Source organism: Rhinopithecus roxellana, chromosome 10 (assembly GCF_007565055.1).
Source record: "Rhinopithecus roxellana isolate Shanxi Qingling chromosome 10, ASM756505v1, whole genome shotgun sequence".
Lineage (NCBI taxonomy): Eukaryota > Metazoa > Chordata > Mammalia > Primates > Cercopithecidae > Rhinopithecus > Rhinopithecus roxellana.
The window spans coordinates 2,895,532-2,910,420 of record NC_044558.1 but is presented as its reverse complement, the minus strand read 5'-3'; the positions used below and the strand labels follow the sequence as shown (position 1 = coordinate 2,910,420).

The window sequence follows — 14,889 nt, the reverse complement described above, 5'->3', positions numbered from 1 at the left end:
AACCTGCTACTCCTCTGTCAGTTGGCGTGATGGTGGTGGGCTACCTGGCCCTAGTGCAGGGCTTTTCCCATCTCACCCCTCAGGATCTGGGCCTCTGCCCCCGCCTCCCATCCTGACAAACCACTCTCTCTAAGAGCAGAGCTTTAATTTCAGAAGTTTTAGTGTATTTACAAAAGTCCACAACTCCAGCTGAAGGCCCCATTGTTCCGTGCTCGCCCCTGCCTTGGGACAATTCAGCTTGCTTTGTGCTTGTCCAGGCAGAGGGCATAGGCCTGCCAAGTTTCTATTAGTGTAACATGATTGATTTTAAAAAACCAAAAACAAACAAACAAAAACTGCTTATGTACTGTGAAAAAGGCTCAGGGACGAACCAGGGGCCCCCGAGCAGCCTTGCTGGTGAGGACACCCAAAACGGGCATGAGGCATAGTGTCCCTCATCCTCGCAACCACCCACTCAGGCTCTTGAGCCCACGGTGCTCCTCTCTCTGCGCGCGCAGTGCTGTCAGCCGCGCGCATGCAGCTGAGAAAAGCTATGTACATCTAGAGGGTAGCACCAAGTAGGCGGCTGCTAGCCCCTGTTTGCCCCTCCAGGACCCCTCCTCTCCAGAAAAAAGGGGGGTTGGAAGGGGATCTTGCAGGACCGTCCTTAGAGCTGCCCGCAGGGGCGCAGCCTCATCTGAGAAGACTGGGCCCGGGCGGGAGGGCGGCGGGGCCGCACAGCGCCTCCTCGATGTCCTCCAGGCAGCCCAGCAGGTCCATGTCGCGGAGCACGCGGCCCAGCAGCTCCAGCGTGGCCTCGCGCCGCGGCGTGCGCCGCCTCCAGGTCGCCAGCATGCTGTATTGCGCCTCGCGCAGGCAGCGCCCGTTCTGCAGCTCCAGCCGATCGATCTCGTGGTCGCTCAGCCCTAGGCGGCGCACGAATTCCTTCCAGCGCAACGGGGGCACGTTCTCCACCACGGCGTACAGCGTTGCGGGGTCATCAGCTGCGGGGACACAGGCCGGTGAGCCTCCGGCGGCAACCCCAAGCCCTGCCCCGCATCCCGCGCCCTCCGCTTCTCCTGGTCCCCTCTGGGAGGCCGCCCGCGCTCACCTGGCCCTCCCCCAGCCTCCTCCCCCCAGTCTCCAGCGGCAGGAGAAACTCACTGTCTAGGCTCTGTGGCTTGTGGGCGCTGTCCTCCCAATTCTGAAGGGGAGTGGGGATGGGGGCAGAGGGGAGGGCTGTCGCAAGGATGGGGTCAGCCCCCAGGTAGGGTGGTGCCATCTCTCTGCGGGAAGCCGCGAAGCTGGGACAGTCACCGGGGGTATAGGTGGAGCTGGAGGTGAAGGTGGAACTGGGCATGGGACTGAAGCCCAGGGTGGGGGCGAAGCCTGGAGTGGGACTGAAGTTTGGGGTTGGGGCCAGGGGCTTAGTAGTAGTTCCTTCAAGCTCCCCCTGAAAGAGAGAAGGTGGCGCAACATTAGTGGGGGAGCAAAAACCAAGCCCGACCCTCTTTATTCTGGATAGGGATTGGGACTTAGAGGGAATGAGGTGAGCCTCCGGGAGGTGAAGGATGATTCCAGGGGATCTGAGTATTAGGCAATTATGAGGAATGGTCAGGGACATTTGGGAGTAGCTCTCTGATTTCATCTCACCTCTTTTTCAGGTGTTGATTTCCCACAAACTGAGAAAAAAGAAAGCAAGCATCATAAATTTCACTTCCTCTCTCAGCCCTGGCACCCTAGACTCAGCTGGCAGTGGGGACTTGTGGTGACATGCCTCAGGGCCTATGTGGCCCCAGGGACGAGAGAGCTACTGATGCAGCTCGACCTCTCCCCAGCCATCCAGGGCCACCTTCTACCCAGAGTCCCCAGTATTGTGAACTGCGAGGACATTCCTCACCTCCCTCCACATATGTCCATCGCACCCACCCACATCCTCCCTCACCCCCACCAGCTCCATCTCCCTCCCAAAGGCCCCACTCACCAATGGAGTAGAGCTTGGACTTCCACCGTTGGTAGCGATACATTAAAACAATGAAGAGGAGGGATAAAAGGCAAAGACCAAAGATGATGACCAGGGGAAACAGCACTGTGGTGCCTGGAGACAAAGCAGGTGTTGGTCAGAGGAGGGGGCAGAGGGGGGCCACAGGGATAGACGGATGGGTGGGATGGATGGGTGGAGGCAAGGAGAGGGAGAGGGCAGGTGAGCACGGGCACCAGGTCACTTCTCCTCACCTGAGTCCTCAGTGCCCTTAACATTCTCAGTCTGGGGTAGGCACAACTTCGTGCACTCCGGGGTTTTCTTACAGCTAAAGGAAGAGACGGCACTGGTGAATAGAGGCCCTACCATTGGAGGAACACAGAAAAACAACACAGATTGTTGGACATCCTTTCTTTACAAATATTTTTGCTGTCTCTTGATATAATTTGTTTTGGGAACTGATGCAGAAGAATGAAACACAGTTAATCATAGAATCATTTAATTTTAGAATTGGCAGGGATCTTGAAAAGGCTGTGTAGAAAATGTGAAAAGCAGTCAGGGTCAGGGTGTAAATTCCAGTCCATTCCTTGGCTAGCAATGTGAATCTAGGCAAGCCATTAACCCCCAAGCCTCAGTTTCCTCATCGCCACAGGGATCACCCACCTCTCAGGACTGAGGATAAGCAAAATGATTATGCCTCATTTAATAAGTGCTTGAGAAGGTAATTAGCTCGCTGTCATGGGATTGCTGTTTCATCACTGTTTTGCTGATAAGAATCCTTCGGCAAAGAGAGGTTAAAGGGCTTTTTCTTAAATGACACTGCTAGTTACAACACCTGACTTCGGGGAGGGGGAGTCAAACATGCATATGAAAAATTTAAAAATACATGTTACTGGGGCAGCCAGAGAGCACACTGTAGAACTAGCAGATCTTCCACATTGGGAGTTGTCACTGGACAGTGTGGAGTGATGAGAACTCTATGGGGTGGTGCTGCAAGGAACTTGAGAGAGTGAGTTCCCAGTAGGAAGCTGAAAGCAGGGAGAGGCACTTTAGCCCACCTCTCAAGCTCATGGTGAGAACCACATAGAATAGTATAAAAGTGCTTTCAGGAAGAAACGAAGCCAGGTGTGGTGGCTCATGGCTATAATCCCAGCACTTTGGGAGGCCAAGGCGGGTCAAGATCAGGAGATTGAGACCATCAGGAGATCGAGACCATCAGGGCTAACACGGTGAAACCCCGTCTCTACTAAAAATACAAAAAAAAGTAGCCGGGCGTGGTGGCGGGCGCCTGTAGTCCCAGCTTCTCGGGAGGCTGAGGCAGGAGAATGGTGTGAACCCAGGAGGTGGAGCTTGCAGTGAGCTGAGATCGCGCCATTGCACTCCAGCCTGGGCATTAGAGTGAGACTCCATCTCAAAAAAAAAAAAAGAGTGCTTTCAGGAAGAGACGAAGCCAGGTGTGGTAGCTCACGTCTATAATCCCAGCACTTTGGGAGGCTGAAGTAGGTAGATAACCAGGAGTTTGAGACCAGCCTGACCAAACTGGTGAAACTCCATCTCTACTAAAAATACAAAAATTAGCCAGGCATGGTGGCATGTGCCTGTAATCCCAGCTACTCGGGAGGCTGAGGCAGGAGAATCGCTTAAACCTGAGAGGCAGAGGTTGCAGTAAGCCAAGGTTGCGCCACTGCACTCCAGCCTGGGCAACAGAGCAGGACTCTGTCTCAAAAAAAAAAAAAAAAAAAAAAAAAGATGAAGATGAATGGAAAATAAATAGCTTTGTGTCAGATGTGTTGTAGGTTTTATTTGTTTGCTTGTTTTTGGTTCTCATAAATTCACCAAATGAATGTCATTATGCTTACTTTAAATATAAGAATGGTAAGGCCCAGGCCAGGCTTGGTGGCTCATGCCTGTAATCCTCGCACTTTGGGAGGCCGAGGCGGAGGATTGCTTGAGCCCAGGAGTCCGAGGCTAGCCTGGGCAACATCGTAGGACCCTGTCTCTACAAAAAGTAAAAAATTAGCTGGCTGTAGTGGTAAAAAATTAGCGCCTGCCACCACGCCCGGCTACTTTTTTTTGTATTTTTAGTAGAGACGGGGTTTCACCGTGTTAGCCGGGATGGTCTCGATCTCCTGATGGTCTCAATCTCCTGATCTTGACCCGCCTTGGCCTCCCAAAGTGCTGGGATTACAGCCATGAGCCACCACACCTGGCTTCGTTTCTTCCTGAAAGCACTTTTATACTATTCTATGTGGTTCTCACCATGAGCTTGAGAGGTGGGCTAAAGTGCCTCTCCCTGCTTTCAGCTTCCTGCTGGGAACTCACTCTCTCAAGTTCCTTGCAGCACCACCCCATAGAGTTCTCATCACTCCACTGTCCAGTGACAACTCCCAATGTGGAAGATCTGCTAGTTCTACAGTGTGCTCTCTGGCTGCCCCAGTAACATGTATTTTTAAATTTTTCATATGCATGAAAAATTAGCTGGTGTATGCAGGAAAGGTGCCTGTAGTCCCAGCTACTCAGGAGGCTAAGGCAAGAGGATGGCTTGAGCCCTGGAGGTGGAGGCTGAGCCATGGTTGTGCCACTGCACTCCAGCCTGGGTGACAGAATGAAACCCTGTCTCAAAAATAAATGAATAAATAAAAGTCAGGCTCGGAGATGTTAAGAAACTTGCCCAAGGTCACATAGCCAATAAGTGGCTATGCTGGGGTTCAAACTCTGAGAGCCCTCAGAGTTTATTCTTTGCAAGTGAGTAACAAGAACAGCCACTGTGGAGCCAGGAGTGAGGAGGCCTGGACAAAGAGACTAAGGGGGAAATACCATATTTCATCAAACCTAAGATGCCATCAAGAATAAAAGGCACTTTTCTTTACATGACTACCCAGACGTACACAAAGCTGCCAATTAAACCATGATGAATCATCAATTATAGGAAGTTTGATTTCAGAGCTGTCAGAGTGTATGTCCCAGAATCAATGAACTATCGTAGATCCTATGGCCCAAGAATCTACATATCTGAGTTGGAAGGGCTACAAGTTCTTGGGGCATGATCTTCTATCCTCAAAGACTCCTTAAGATTTGAAGAGCAGGCCGGGCGCGGTGGCTCAAGCCTGTAATCCCAGCACTTTCGGAGGCCGAGACGGGTGGATCACGAGGTCAGGAGATCGAGACCATCCTGGCTAACACGGTGAAACCCCGTCTCTACTAAAAAATACAAAAAAACTAGCCGGGCGAGGTGGCGGGTGCCTGTAGTCCCAACTACTCGAGAGGCTGAGGCAGGAGAATGGTGTGAACCCGGGAGGCGGAGCTTGCTGTGAGCTGAGATCCGGCCCCTGCACTCCAGCCTGGGCGACAGAGCAAGACTCCGTCTCAAAAAAAAAAAAAAAAAGATTTGAAGAGCAAGGGGAAGGACTGCCTGGTGTCTTAACGAAGTGTCTCCCACTCAGTCAGTAGGAGCCTGAGCACTCTGGGGCATCCTGGCATACGTTGTCCCACTAGTGGCTCCCACCAAAGTCACCCATCCCAATCCATGCCACCATCCAGTGCCCAGCAGCTCTGAGAGATACTCACTTACTACAGGAGACACACTCGTTTTCTTTTAGAAAGAACCCTGCATGGCAGGTGCACACAGTATTCTGTTTCTCCTGGCCTGTAGGGAGAAGTGCAGCACAGCTAAAGAAGGAGCACCCTGCACCCTCACCCCACAGGACAGAGGAATTGACAAGGGACAGGGTGGGGGCGGCCAGAGAGGAGTTGGTCGTCAGACCCACAGACTATGGGAGGGGGAAGGAAAGGAAATGCCGCTACATGGGGAAGGGGCCAGCCCCTGGGGTGGGGAGAGGGCTTGGCGTCAGGAGAGCTGCACTCACAGGAAAGGTGTACGGTCCCATTGAGGCAGAGGCTGCAATTGAAGCACTGGAAAAGGTTTTCACTCCAATAATACCGGTACTGGTTCTTCCTGCAGCCACACACAGTGTCCCGGTCCACTGTGCAAGAAGAGATCTCCACCTGGCCCATTTCTGGTGAGGGGAGAAGATGGGGTATGAGTCCTGCATCCTCCTGTCCCTGCATCCCCTTCCTGATATTCCCCTAAGTGTGTGTCTGTCTCTGTAACACACACTCACATCCATGCAGTGTCCCACCAACACACACACATTCCTGCCCACACCAACCAGCCTGCACACAGGCACGCACACACCGGTCAAGACCTGCCTGACTCTCCGGCCTGTGCCCACTCACCCTTTCGGCATTTAGAGCAGCTAAGGCAGTGTCTGAGGTGGTTCTCTGAAGCGGTGAAGGAGCCGCTCTCACACTCCCTGCAGTCCGTATCCTGCCCCGGGCCTGGACAGTCATTGTACAAGTAGGTTCCTGTGAATGGAGCAGCAGAGTTAGGCTGCAGGTGAGAGTTCAAGGAAGGAGCCCCATGCTAGGGACAACAGCCAGAGCCAATTCCCTGAAGTCTCTAGGAGAGGAGGGAGGGAGAAAATCCCAGTCCAGGAGAGGCAGCAAAGTTAGGGAAGAACATCTGGAAGAAGCAGAGGAAGCAGCAGCACCCCAGACCTGAGGGCATTCACCATTTCCACTTGCCCCTACCTTTGTGGCACTTGGTACAGCAAATGGAATTATTTTGAGGGTGGATATATTTTCCTTGGGGACACACGCTATCTCTCTTCTCCCTGTCCCTGAGGTGAGGGACCAGTCCAATAACCCCTGAGGGGTATATTCCCACCAACAGCTCCAGGAGCACCTGGGGAAGAATCAGATAGAGGAGACACCATCAGGAGAGGGAGGGATGGGAAGCGTAGGGGCAGCAGATCTAAAACTTCCCCAGCTCTGGCCGGGCGCAGTGGCTCAAGCCTGTAATCCCAGCACTTTGGGAGGCCAAGGCGGGCGGATCACGAGGTCAGGAGATTGAGACCATCCTGGCTAACACGGTGAAACCCCGTCTCTACTAAAAAATACAAAAAACTAGCTGGGCGAGGTGGCGGGCGCCTGTAGTCCCAGCTACTCGGGAGGCTGAGGCAGGAGAATGGCGTGAGCCCGGGAGGCGGAGCTTGCAGTGAGCTGAGATCCAGCCACTGCACTCCAGCCCGGGCGACAGAGCAAGACTCTGTCTCAAAAAAATAAATAAATAAATAAAATAAATAAAAATAAAAATAAAAAAATAAAACTTCCCCAGCTCAAGTCCTTCCTTGTGAAACATTCTGCCCAGGCCAACCCACTCACCAAGGTTAGAGTTCTTCCTTGAATCTTAGACAGTTGGGATCATACATTCTGATGCTTAATTGTTCTCTAGTTGTCCTGTGTGTTCATTTTTGTTCCCTCAACTCAAAGCTAGTAGGCCCCAGACCTAAGCTGTATTTTTTTTTTTTTTGAGACAGGATCTTGCTCTGTTGTCCAGGTTGGAGTGCAGTGACACAATCACTGCAGCCTCCACCACCCACACTCAAGCAGTCCTCCCACCTTAGCCTCCTGAATAGCTGGGTCTACAGGCGTGCACCACCATGCCCAGCTAATTTTTTTTTATTTTTAGTAGAGGCAGGGTCTTGTTATGTTGCTCAGGCTGGTCTCAAAATCCTGAGCTCAAGTGATCCTCCCACCTTGACTTCCCAAAGTGCTAGGATTACAGGCGTGAGTCCAGCCCCGTATTTTATCCTTACTGTGAAATCCCCCACAGCAGCTAACAGTGCTGGACACAGGGCAGATGTTGAAAGGATGTGTTTTTGACTGGGAATTGGCAGGTTACTTCAGTGATGGCCCTTTCTTCCAACAAGCAGCCCTAAAGATTGGGGTGGTGTTTCTCCATCTGGGTGCTGGGTTCACCGTGTGATTGCTTTGTGAACATTCACAGAGGTAAACAATGAGGATCTGTGCACATCCCGGGAGTATTTCTAAAAAAGTCAGCTGGTGGTGGGGTCAAGTGATGTTCCTGTGAGCACCACTCCTGGGGAGTGGGCAGAAGCAGAAGGAAGTTTCTTTACATGCTTGTATCAAACCTTACTCTGCCTCCTGCCCTCACATTCCCTGGCCCATCCCCTCCACCTCAAAATTTACACAAACACCCAGGGTTGGCAATGACAAATGGGGAGGAGAGTAAAAGGGAAGGGTTGGGGATCCCACATGGGTAGACGGGGGACAAAGTTGAGATGGGGGGAGGAGTGGGCAAAGGTGTGCAGGACACTCAAATAGAGCTGGCCAAGGCTAGTGACTCAGCTTGGATGACTGTCAGGTGGGAGTTGAGGGCATGCTGGGGAGTCCTGGGGCCCCCTGCATGCCATGGTATTCTGGAAGGTATGCTTTGCAGTCTTAGGCCAACCCCACAGCAGCTAAACGGCTTGTCCTGTTCTGGCATCAGTGCCAGGAAAGCAAAGCCAGGAGTGAATATTTAGCTCCAACTTGAACTTTGATCTCTGCCAGCTTCATTTCTGGTTTTCCCTGGGCTTCGTTTTTTTTTTTTTTTTTCTCTACTATAAGAGACACTTTGTGTAAAGGTAAGAGGGTGTCCTCAATGTCTGTTAAACACTGAGGAGCAACTGACTCACCAGATCACAGAAACTCTAGGGCAGGGAAGGAGGGCCAGGCAGCCCACAGCCACCCAGCCTCACCAACTCCACATTTCGGAGCAGGAGGCCAGTCACACCCTGAGTCAGCCACTGGGAGATGCTGCAGCTGTAGCTGCGCAGGCCCGGAAGTTCAAGCCTCAGCCGCAAACATGGGAAGTCACACACAGAAACACAACAGCAGCCCCCGCAGGCGGAGGTGTGCACCCCTGCTCAGAGGACAACCTTCCCCAGCCCACACCAGCCAACACCGTGCCACCTCCCCTGAGAACAGGACTGGGGCTTCCAGGGCAACAGGAAGGGTTTGGGGTGGTGATGGGAAGAACTTCCCAATCCTGAAAGTGTGGTTCCTTTCCCTGAAGAAGCGATGGGAGCACCTAAGGTCACTGGCACTTTGAATCCCATCCAGGGGGCTTAAGGCAGAGTCAACAGGCAGAGACAGAGTCATGACGAAGAACTGGGGGATGCCAGCCTCAGAGAGCCTTAAAGGGAGCTTTTCAGGGACCTCTGGCCAGTGGGGATGAGCCTCCCTGGGGGGAGGGAGGGAGAGAGGCTTTCTCAGGCCACATGTTCCCTTCTCTTTCCAGCACTCTGGGGGTTAAGTCAGATCCGGGAAAGGGAAATATTTTCCCAGCAACTCCGCCCCAGTGACTCAGGCCAGAGGGAGGGAGATCTAGGGAGGGGAGAGGGAACTAGCAGCTTCCCCAGCTCCTCAAGGGTCATGAGTCAGCAGAAAGGCAGAAGGCACCAGCCTGCAAGAGGGACTCCATCTAATCCCTTCTTCCTATGGCCCAGTCCCTCCTTCCCATCCCCACTCAACCCCCTTTCAACCCCTCCCCTTTCCAAAAGCCAGGCCACAGACCCTTGTCCCACTTGGCCCTCATGTTCCGGGAAATGCCTCCCTCTCCCCATTCCATCCCAAAGGGAAGTCTCCCTCGACCCTGGCTTCCGCCCATCAGGTCTGTGCCCTCCCCTCCCTGAGGGCCACTTGGCTCCTCCTAGCCCCTCAGCATCCTTTAGCTGAGGCCCCGCCCCAGCTCCTCCTCCCAGTTCAACAAGTCTCCAACAGCTAAACCCGTTCCGTGAGCTCTCACTCCAGCCCCCAACACTCCCCAGTCCCAGCAGGAAGCAAGCCAAAGCTGCCCTCCCACCCTAGGTTCACCGCATTCCCACAGCCTGGCTGGTTCTGGCCAGCTGTGCTGGGTTTGGGGACCTCTCTGGGGTCCCCAGACAATCCTTAGGAAATAAGGCCAGTTCTGAGTCTCCACAGCCCCTCCCCAAGCCCACTGACAGCACAGGAAAGGCTCCAGAGCCCTGAACACCCACTTCCAGGAACGAGGGAGCAGGCAAGAAGGGATGCCAGATGGAAGAACCAGCCCTGCTTCCCAGGCTTCCCCTGGCCCCCAGAATGCTCCGGGTCAGCGCTCTCTGACCCCTAGGAGCCAGGGCCCTCAGACTCCCCACCACTGGGCACCACTGCTGGCATCAGCTGGCCCCAGTGAGCCCAGTCCTCAGCAGTTGCATGAGTGAAGCAGAACAGCAGAAACAGGAGGCGAGCTCTTTAGGCCCAGACTCCAGCCTGGAGCAGAAGGCAGGAAGCTGGGGTGCCTGTGGAGAAACAGTTGAGGGGGTGGCCCAACACCCCTCCAACTCCCCCACAATTTCCGCCAGAGAAGGCTTTAAAGTGTGACTTCCTGTGCTGGGGCTGCAGAGTGGGGAGGCGAAGCTGAGATCGGCCTTGTGGTCTGAGCCTGATCCAGCCACCTTGCAGGGACCCAATCAGTCTTCCTTTCCCCGTCATTCATGTGTCTGTTCATTTAATGTCAAGATGTTGTGGGAGGTCATGGCAGCTTCTCCTCCAAGGGCCCAGCTGAGATCCCATCTCCCTCCCATGAAGCCTCCATTGATGATGTCTGTTTCCTCCACCCCAGCTCCTGAGACCCACAGCCCCTGTGGGCTCAGCTCACGTGAACTGACCCTATCTACTTTTGGCTCTTATCATAATATGGTTATGTTGGTTGACAGATAGGATCTCCCCAAAGTGACCACGAACCTTGTAAGATGACAGATCAAATAATGTGTTGGTCAGAAAGTGTCTTATCCTCCCCTGGTGTCCTCTCAGCAACCAGAACCAGGCCTCCAGACTGGGAGCAGATAAATACAGATCAACTGATTGATCTAATGACACATCTGTCTTCCACTCTGGTGGAAGCCAGTGATTCCCAAAGAGGGAGATGAGGAGACAGCACCCCTGGTAGGAATAGATTTATCTCCAGGGGAGAGTTTTCAGACCATCCCCCCACCTCCCCACACACAAGCACACACACCCTTACTGAAGAGTCTGGTGTGCTCCTCTCCTGAGAACCACTGATGAGTGAACACAGTGAGTCCGAATGATACAAAGGCAGAAAGAAGTTGGAGCACCTCTCCTCTAGCTTGGTAGGTGCACCCTCCCACACGACCATTCCCCTGGCCCTTAACATGCCCCAAACGGAATTCATCCATCTCCTCACCTAGACAAATGTCACACCATCAACTTCCCAGATGAACGTTGAGACCCTGCCACGCTCCCTCCCCAGGGCCCTGTCCCTATCCCTGCTGCCATCCCATGTGTCAGTTCGTCTTGCAAGGCCTCCCTCTGTGATCTCTCAGCCCTCTCTGCATCCCTGGGTTGCCTCACACCTGGGTTATTGCAGTTGTCTTCTAGCCTCTCTTCTGCTCCCACCCATCCTACACACTTTTTTATCTTCATTCCGGCTTTACCTGGCACGCATAAGTGTGTGAACCTTCCTCTCCGTCTCCGGAGCCTGGTTCCAAACATTCCCGTGGTCATGGGAATGATCTGAATGGGCACCTCCAGGGATGCTTCACTTCTCTTTTGTTTTAACAGGGTCTCACTCTGTCGCCCAGGGTGAAGTGCAGTGGCACACTCATAGCTCACTGCAACCTTCACCACCAGGATGGAATGTAGTGGTGTAGTCAGGGCTCACTACAACCTCCACCTCCTGGGCCCGAGCGATTCTCCTGAGCTCAGTCTCCCAAATGCTGGGATGACAAGGACGCTCCACCATGCCCCGCTAATCTTCGTATTTTTTGTACAGACAGGGTTTTACTGTGTTGCCCAGGCTAGTCTCGAACTCCTGGACTCAGGCAATCCACACGCCTCGGCCTTCTGAAGTGCTGGAATTACAGGCATGAGCCACGGCACCCATCTGAGATGCCTCACCTCACTTCTAATCACAGTCCAGGCACAGAGTGTGCCCTAGGAGAATAAACGAATGAATGAATTCCTCCACCTGAGACCATATTCAACACTCTTCCTCCATCCTCTACCCGACTCCCTCTAATTCTCCCATTCATATTTCTTAGTGTTTCTCAACATGGTCTTTCCACTCCCACTAAGGTGTCTGATTTCCTGCCACCCTGCCCATCAACACAAAATCCCATCTCTCCATTCCTCTCCCCTTCCTCACATCAGTGTCCGATTCTGCCTGCCTCCTTTATAGCTACCCTGACAGGCAGTGACTTCAGATGTCGGCTCCACATCCACTTTTCTATGAGGCTTTCCCTCCCCCATCCCATCTGACCCATCTCTTGTTCCTTAATTCATTCAGCAAATAGTTAAGGAGTACAGTTTATGTGACAGGTCCTGTATGGGTGCTAGGGATGCTGAGGTGGATAATACACAGCTCGTGCTCTCAAGAACTCTCACTGGAGTCAAAGACAGTCAGTTGTTGGCACTGACATCTATACAGGGAATGCTGCAGTTGCACGGCGAAGGACACTGAAGCAGCGTGGGGAAGCTCCTGGATTTTCTGGAGCTGAGCACAGGAGCTGAGACCTGCTAAGCAAGGCAAGGCAGTGGACTAAGGCTCATCTCCTTCCCCAGTTCTTTCTCCTCCCATTGGTGCTCAGGACACCACATCACCATGCATTTGTGGATATTTTCCTCCGGATTGCTCTGAAATCATTTTTCACTGTAAGCCATCTTGGTTCCTAGGCTGTAAGCTCTTTGAGAGCAGCAAAATTCTGTTTGCTTTGCCACCATCTCTCCTGTATCATTCTTCCCTACTCCCCTACCTCACCTCACCGCCCCCCACCCCTACCTCCACCCCACCAACACACAGTGAGCTTTGCATTGCCCATTGAATGGTGAGAAATTCAGAAGGATGTTGCACTCCCTTTGTTTCCCTTTCCCCCGGCTCCAGGCCAGGCTTCTGTCTCTTAGGAGATGTAATCCCACCTGGGCTAAAGCACCCCAGGACCCAGGCACTTCCCTTTACCTGTTCAGGCTACATTTACCCTCTGTTTTCCAAATACAGGTAGCCACCCAGTAATTACTACTAATCACAGCAATATAAAAACTTTATTGAGTGCTTTCTATTTGCTACAACCTGTTCCCCTGATGGACTGTCAAAGCTATGGGCAGGGATTTTGTTCTCTGCTGTAATCCCAGCACCTATCACAGTGTCTAGCCCGGAGTGCACACTTAATAAATCAAAGCAACACTTAACATGTATCAGTCTATTCAATCTTCAAAACAACAGTATGAAGTCATGACTATGACCCCCGTTGTGGAGATAAACAAAGCCATGAAAGGTTAGGTTATAGAAGCTGCTCTTGTTCGTGCAGCAGGTGCGTGAGGGAGCCAGGGCCACCCCCAAACAGAAAACAGAAGCAGGATGCCAGGGCAGCTGGCTGGTGGGGAGACCGTGGGGGGAAGGACAGTGGGAGGAAGGGAAGAGGGGGTGGGACTAAGGAGGAGGGAGAAGGAGAAGAGTGAGACCCTGACAAGGGACGTGCTGCTTGGGGACCTGAGGCTGGCAATGTGGGACCAGAGCGGAGCAGAAAGGAGGGAAGGAGGACTAGCGAGAAAAGATTTCAAAAAAAGAGGCTCTGAGAAGTCTGAGGAGAGTCTGGGGAGATTGTTGGAAAGAAAGGAATGGTGGGAGAGGAAAAGTATAAGGCACTAAAGAGAGGGGAGGTAGGCGCAGCCTTCAGAGGCCGGGCAGGGCAGGGCCACAACAGGACAGGGAAAATCTGCCCAACTAGATGGGCCCGAAGCATCTGAACGGGATGATTCCCGGGCCAAGACATGGAGGACGATCGAGGATACATTGAAACAAGGCTGAAGGCCAGAGAAAGGGACATTTTCCAGTGACGAAAACAACTTTCTACCAACTTCCCCAAACTGAACTGTAGAATAAGAAACCAAGGGATTGTTGTTTAGCTCTGTGGGAAGCGGCGGGGAGGGGAAGCTGGAGGACAGGCCCAGTGACACTGACCAGGTGGGGGTAGGGCTAGCTCCCTGGGAAGGCTCAGTCCCAGAGGCCACCTGCCTAGCAGCAGGCAGAAGGGTAAAGAATGTCCCCAGGTGAGAGACCGGGGCTTGGCCAGGGTACTGGGGACGCTGTCCACTGGGTTGCCCTGCCCCATCCAGTGTCCCAGCCCATTCTCAAATACCTCCCACCAGGGCATCCCAAACCCACCACACCACCCCATCCCCACTCCTCAACTCACTCCCCGACTTCACCAGCCGCCAAACTCCCGCCCTACAGGGTGTGCTTTGCCAGGTTCCACAGGCAGCCTTGCCTCCCCACGGCCCAACACACTCCAGGCCAGCCAGCTGACTGGAGGGACAGAATTCAGAACCGTCTGGACTCAGAGCGCTAACCTTCCTACTCCCACTCCTTTCCTTTCCCCGCCAAATCTGCCCCACCCTGGGCCTATCACCTGCCCACATTCCCTTGGCCCTCGCAAACTTCCACGGCTGTCAGGGCTCAGGGCTTCCTTCTACTCTCTCCCTTTCAAACTTCTCCCATTCCCCTGCCTCAGCGCAGCCCCTACTCCAAGCGGTGGATGCGTGGGGAACCCCACACTGGCAGTGGCTGAGGTTAGGACCTGCAGGCCTGAGGCTGGCGCCAGGACCAGGCCTGGGAAGGAGAGGCTCGGCCCCCTCCCGGAGAGGGCCCACGCCGGCCAGGCGGTGCCTCGCCCACCAGCCCACTCTTCCCTTTGTCCCTGGTCTCACCAGTGGCAGCAGTAGGTCAGGCACGGTGGAGAGGCCCATGCCAGACAGCTATGGCCTCTCACTCCCCCATCTGGGCTCAGGACAGTGTGGCAGCGGCAGCGCTGGCGGCTTCCCGGGACTCGGTCTGTCCAGGACGTCCCAAGTGCCTTGGGGTGACAGTTGAGGGTTGAGACTCGGGCATAGAGACCACGGCCTGATCTTGAACCCCAAAGGCCAGAACTGGAGCCTGAGTCCAGAGAATTCTGAGAAAATTAAAGCAGAGAGGAGGAGAGAGGAGCTGGGAGGGGAAGAGTGAGGCGGTGTTGCAACAGCGGGACAGGAAGAGCTGGAGGAGGAGGCCC

At 53.6% G+C, this 14,889-nt stretch overlaps 1 protein-coding gene across 1 annotated transcript; it reads right to left on the bottom strand.

Moving 5' to 3' along the window:
- Window positions 1-128: 128 nt before the first annotated feature.
- Window positions 129-14,882, bottom strand: TNFRSF1A (TNF receptor superfamily member 1A). Its single transcript, XM_010385964.2, has 10 exons — window positions 14,549-14,882; window positions 6,551-6,704; window positions 6,197-6,325; window positions 5,827-5,976; window positions 5,528-5,606; window positions 2,215-2,288; window positions 1,964-2,077; window positions 1,633-1,661; window positions 1,144-1,432; window positions 129-983 (listed from the first exon to the last, which is right to left on the bottom strand). The coding sequence occupies exons 1-10, from the start codon at window positions 14,585-14,587 to the stop codon at window positions 673-675; spliced, it is 1,368 nt and encodes a 455-aa protein (XP_010384266.1). The 5' UTR covers window positions 14,588-14,882; the 3' UTR covers window positions 129-672.
- Window positions 14,883-14,889: the final 7 nt, after the last annotated feature.

Coding starts and splice junctions, on each gene's coding strand:
- TNFRSF1A (XM_010385964.2), bottom strand. CDS start 14,587: ATGGGCCTCTCCACCGTGCCTGACCTACTGCTGCCACTG. Junction 2,289..5,527: donor GAGTGTGTCTCCTGTAGTAA/GTGAGTATCTCT, acceptor CTCTTCCTTTAG/CTGTAAGAAAACCCCGGAGT. Junction 1,433..1,632: donor AATCAACACCTGAAAAAGAG/GTGAGATGAAAT, acceptor TCTCTCTTTCAG/GGGGAGCTTGAAGGAACTAC.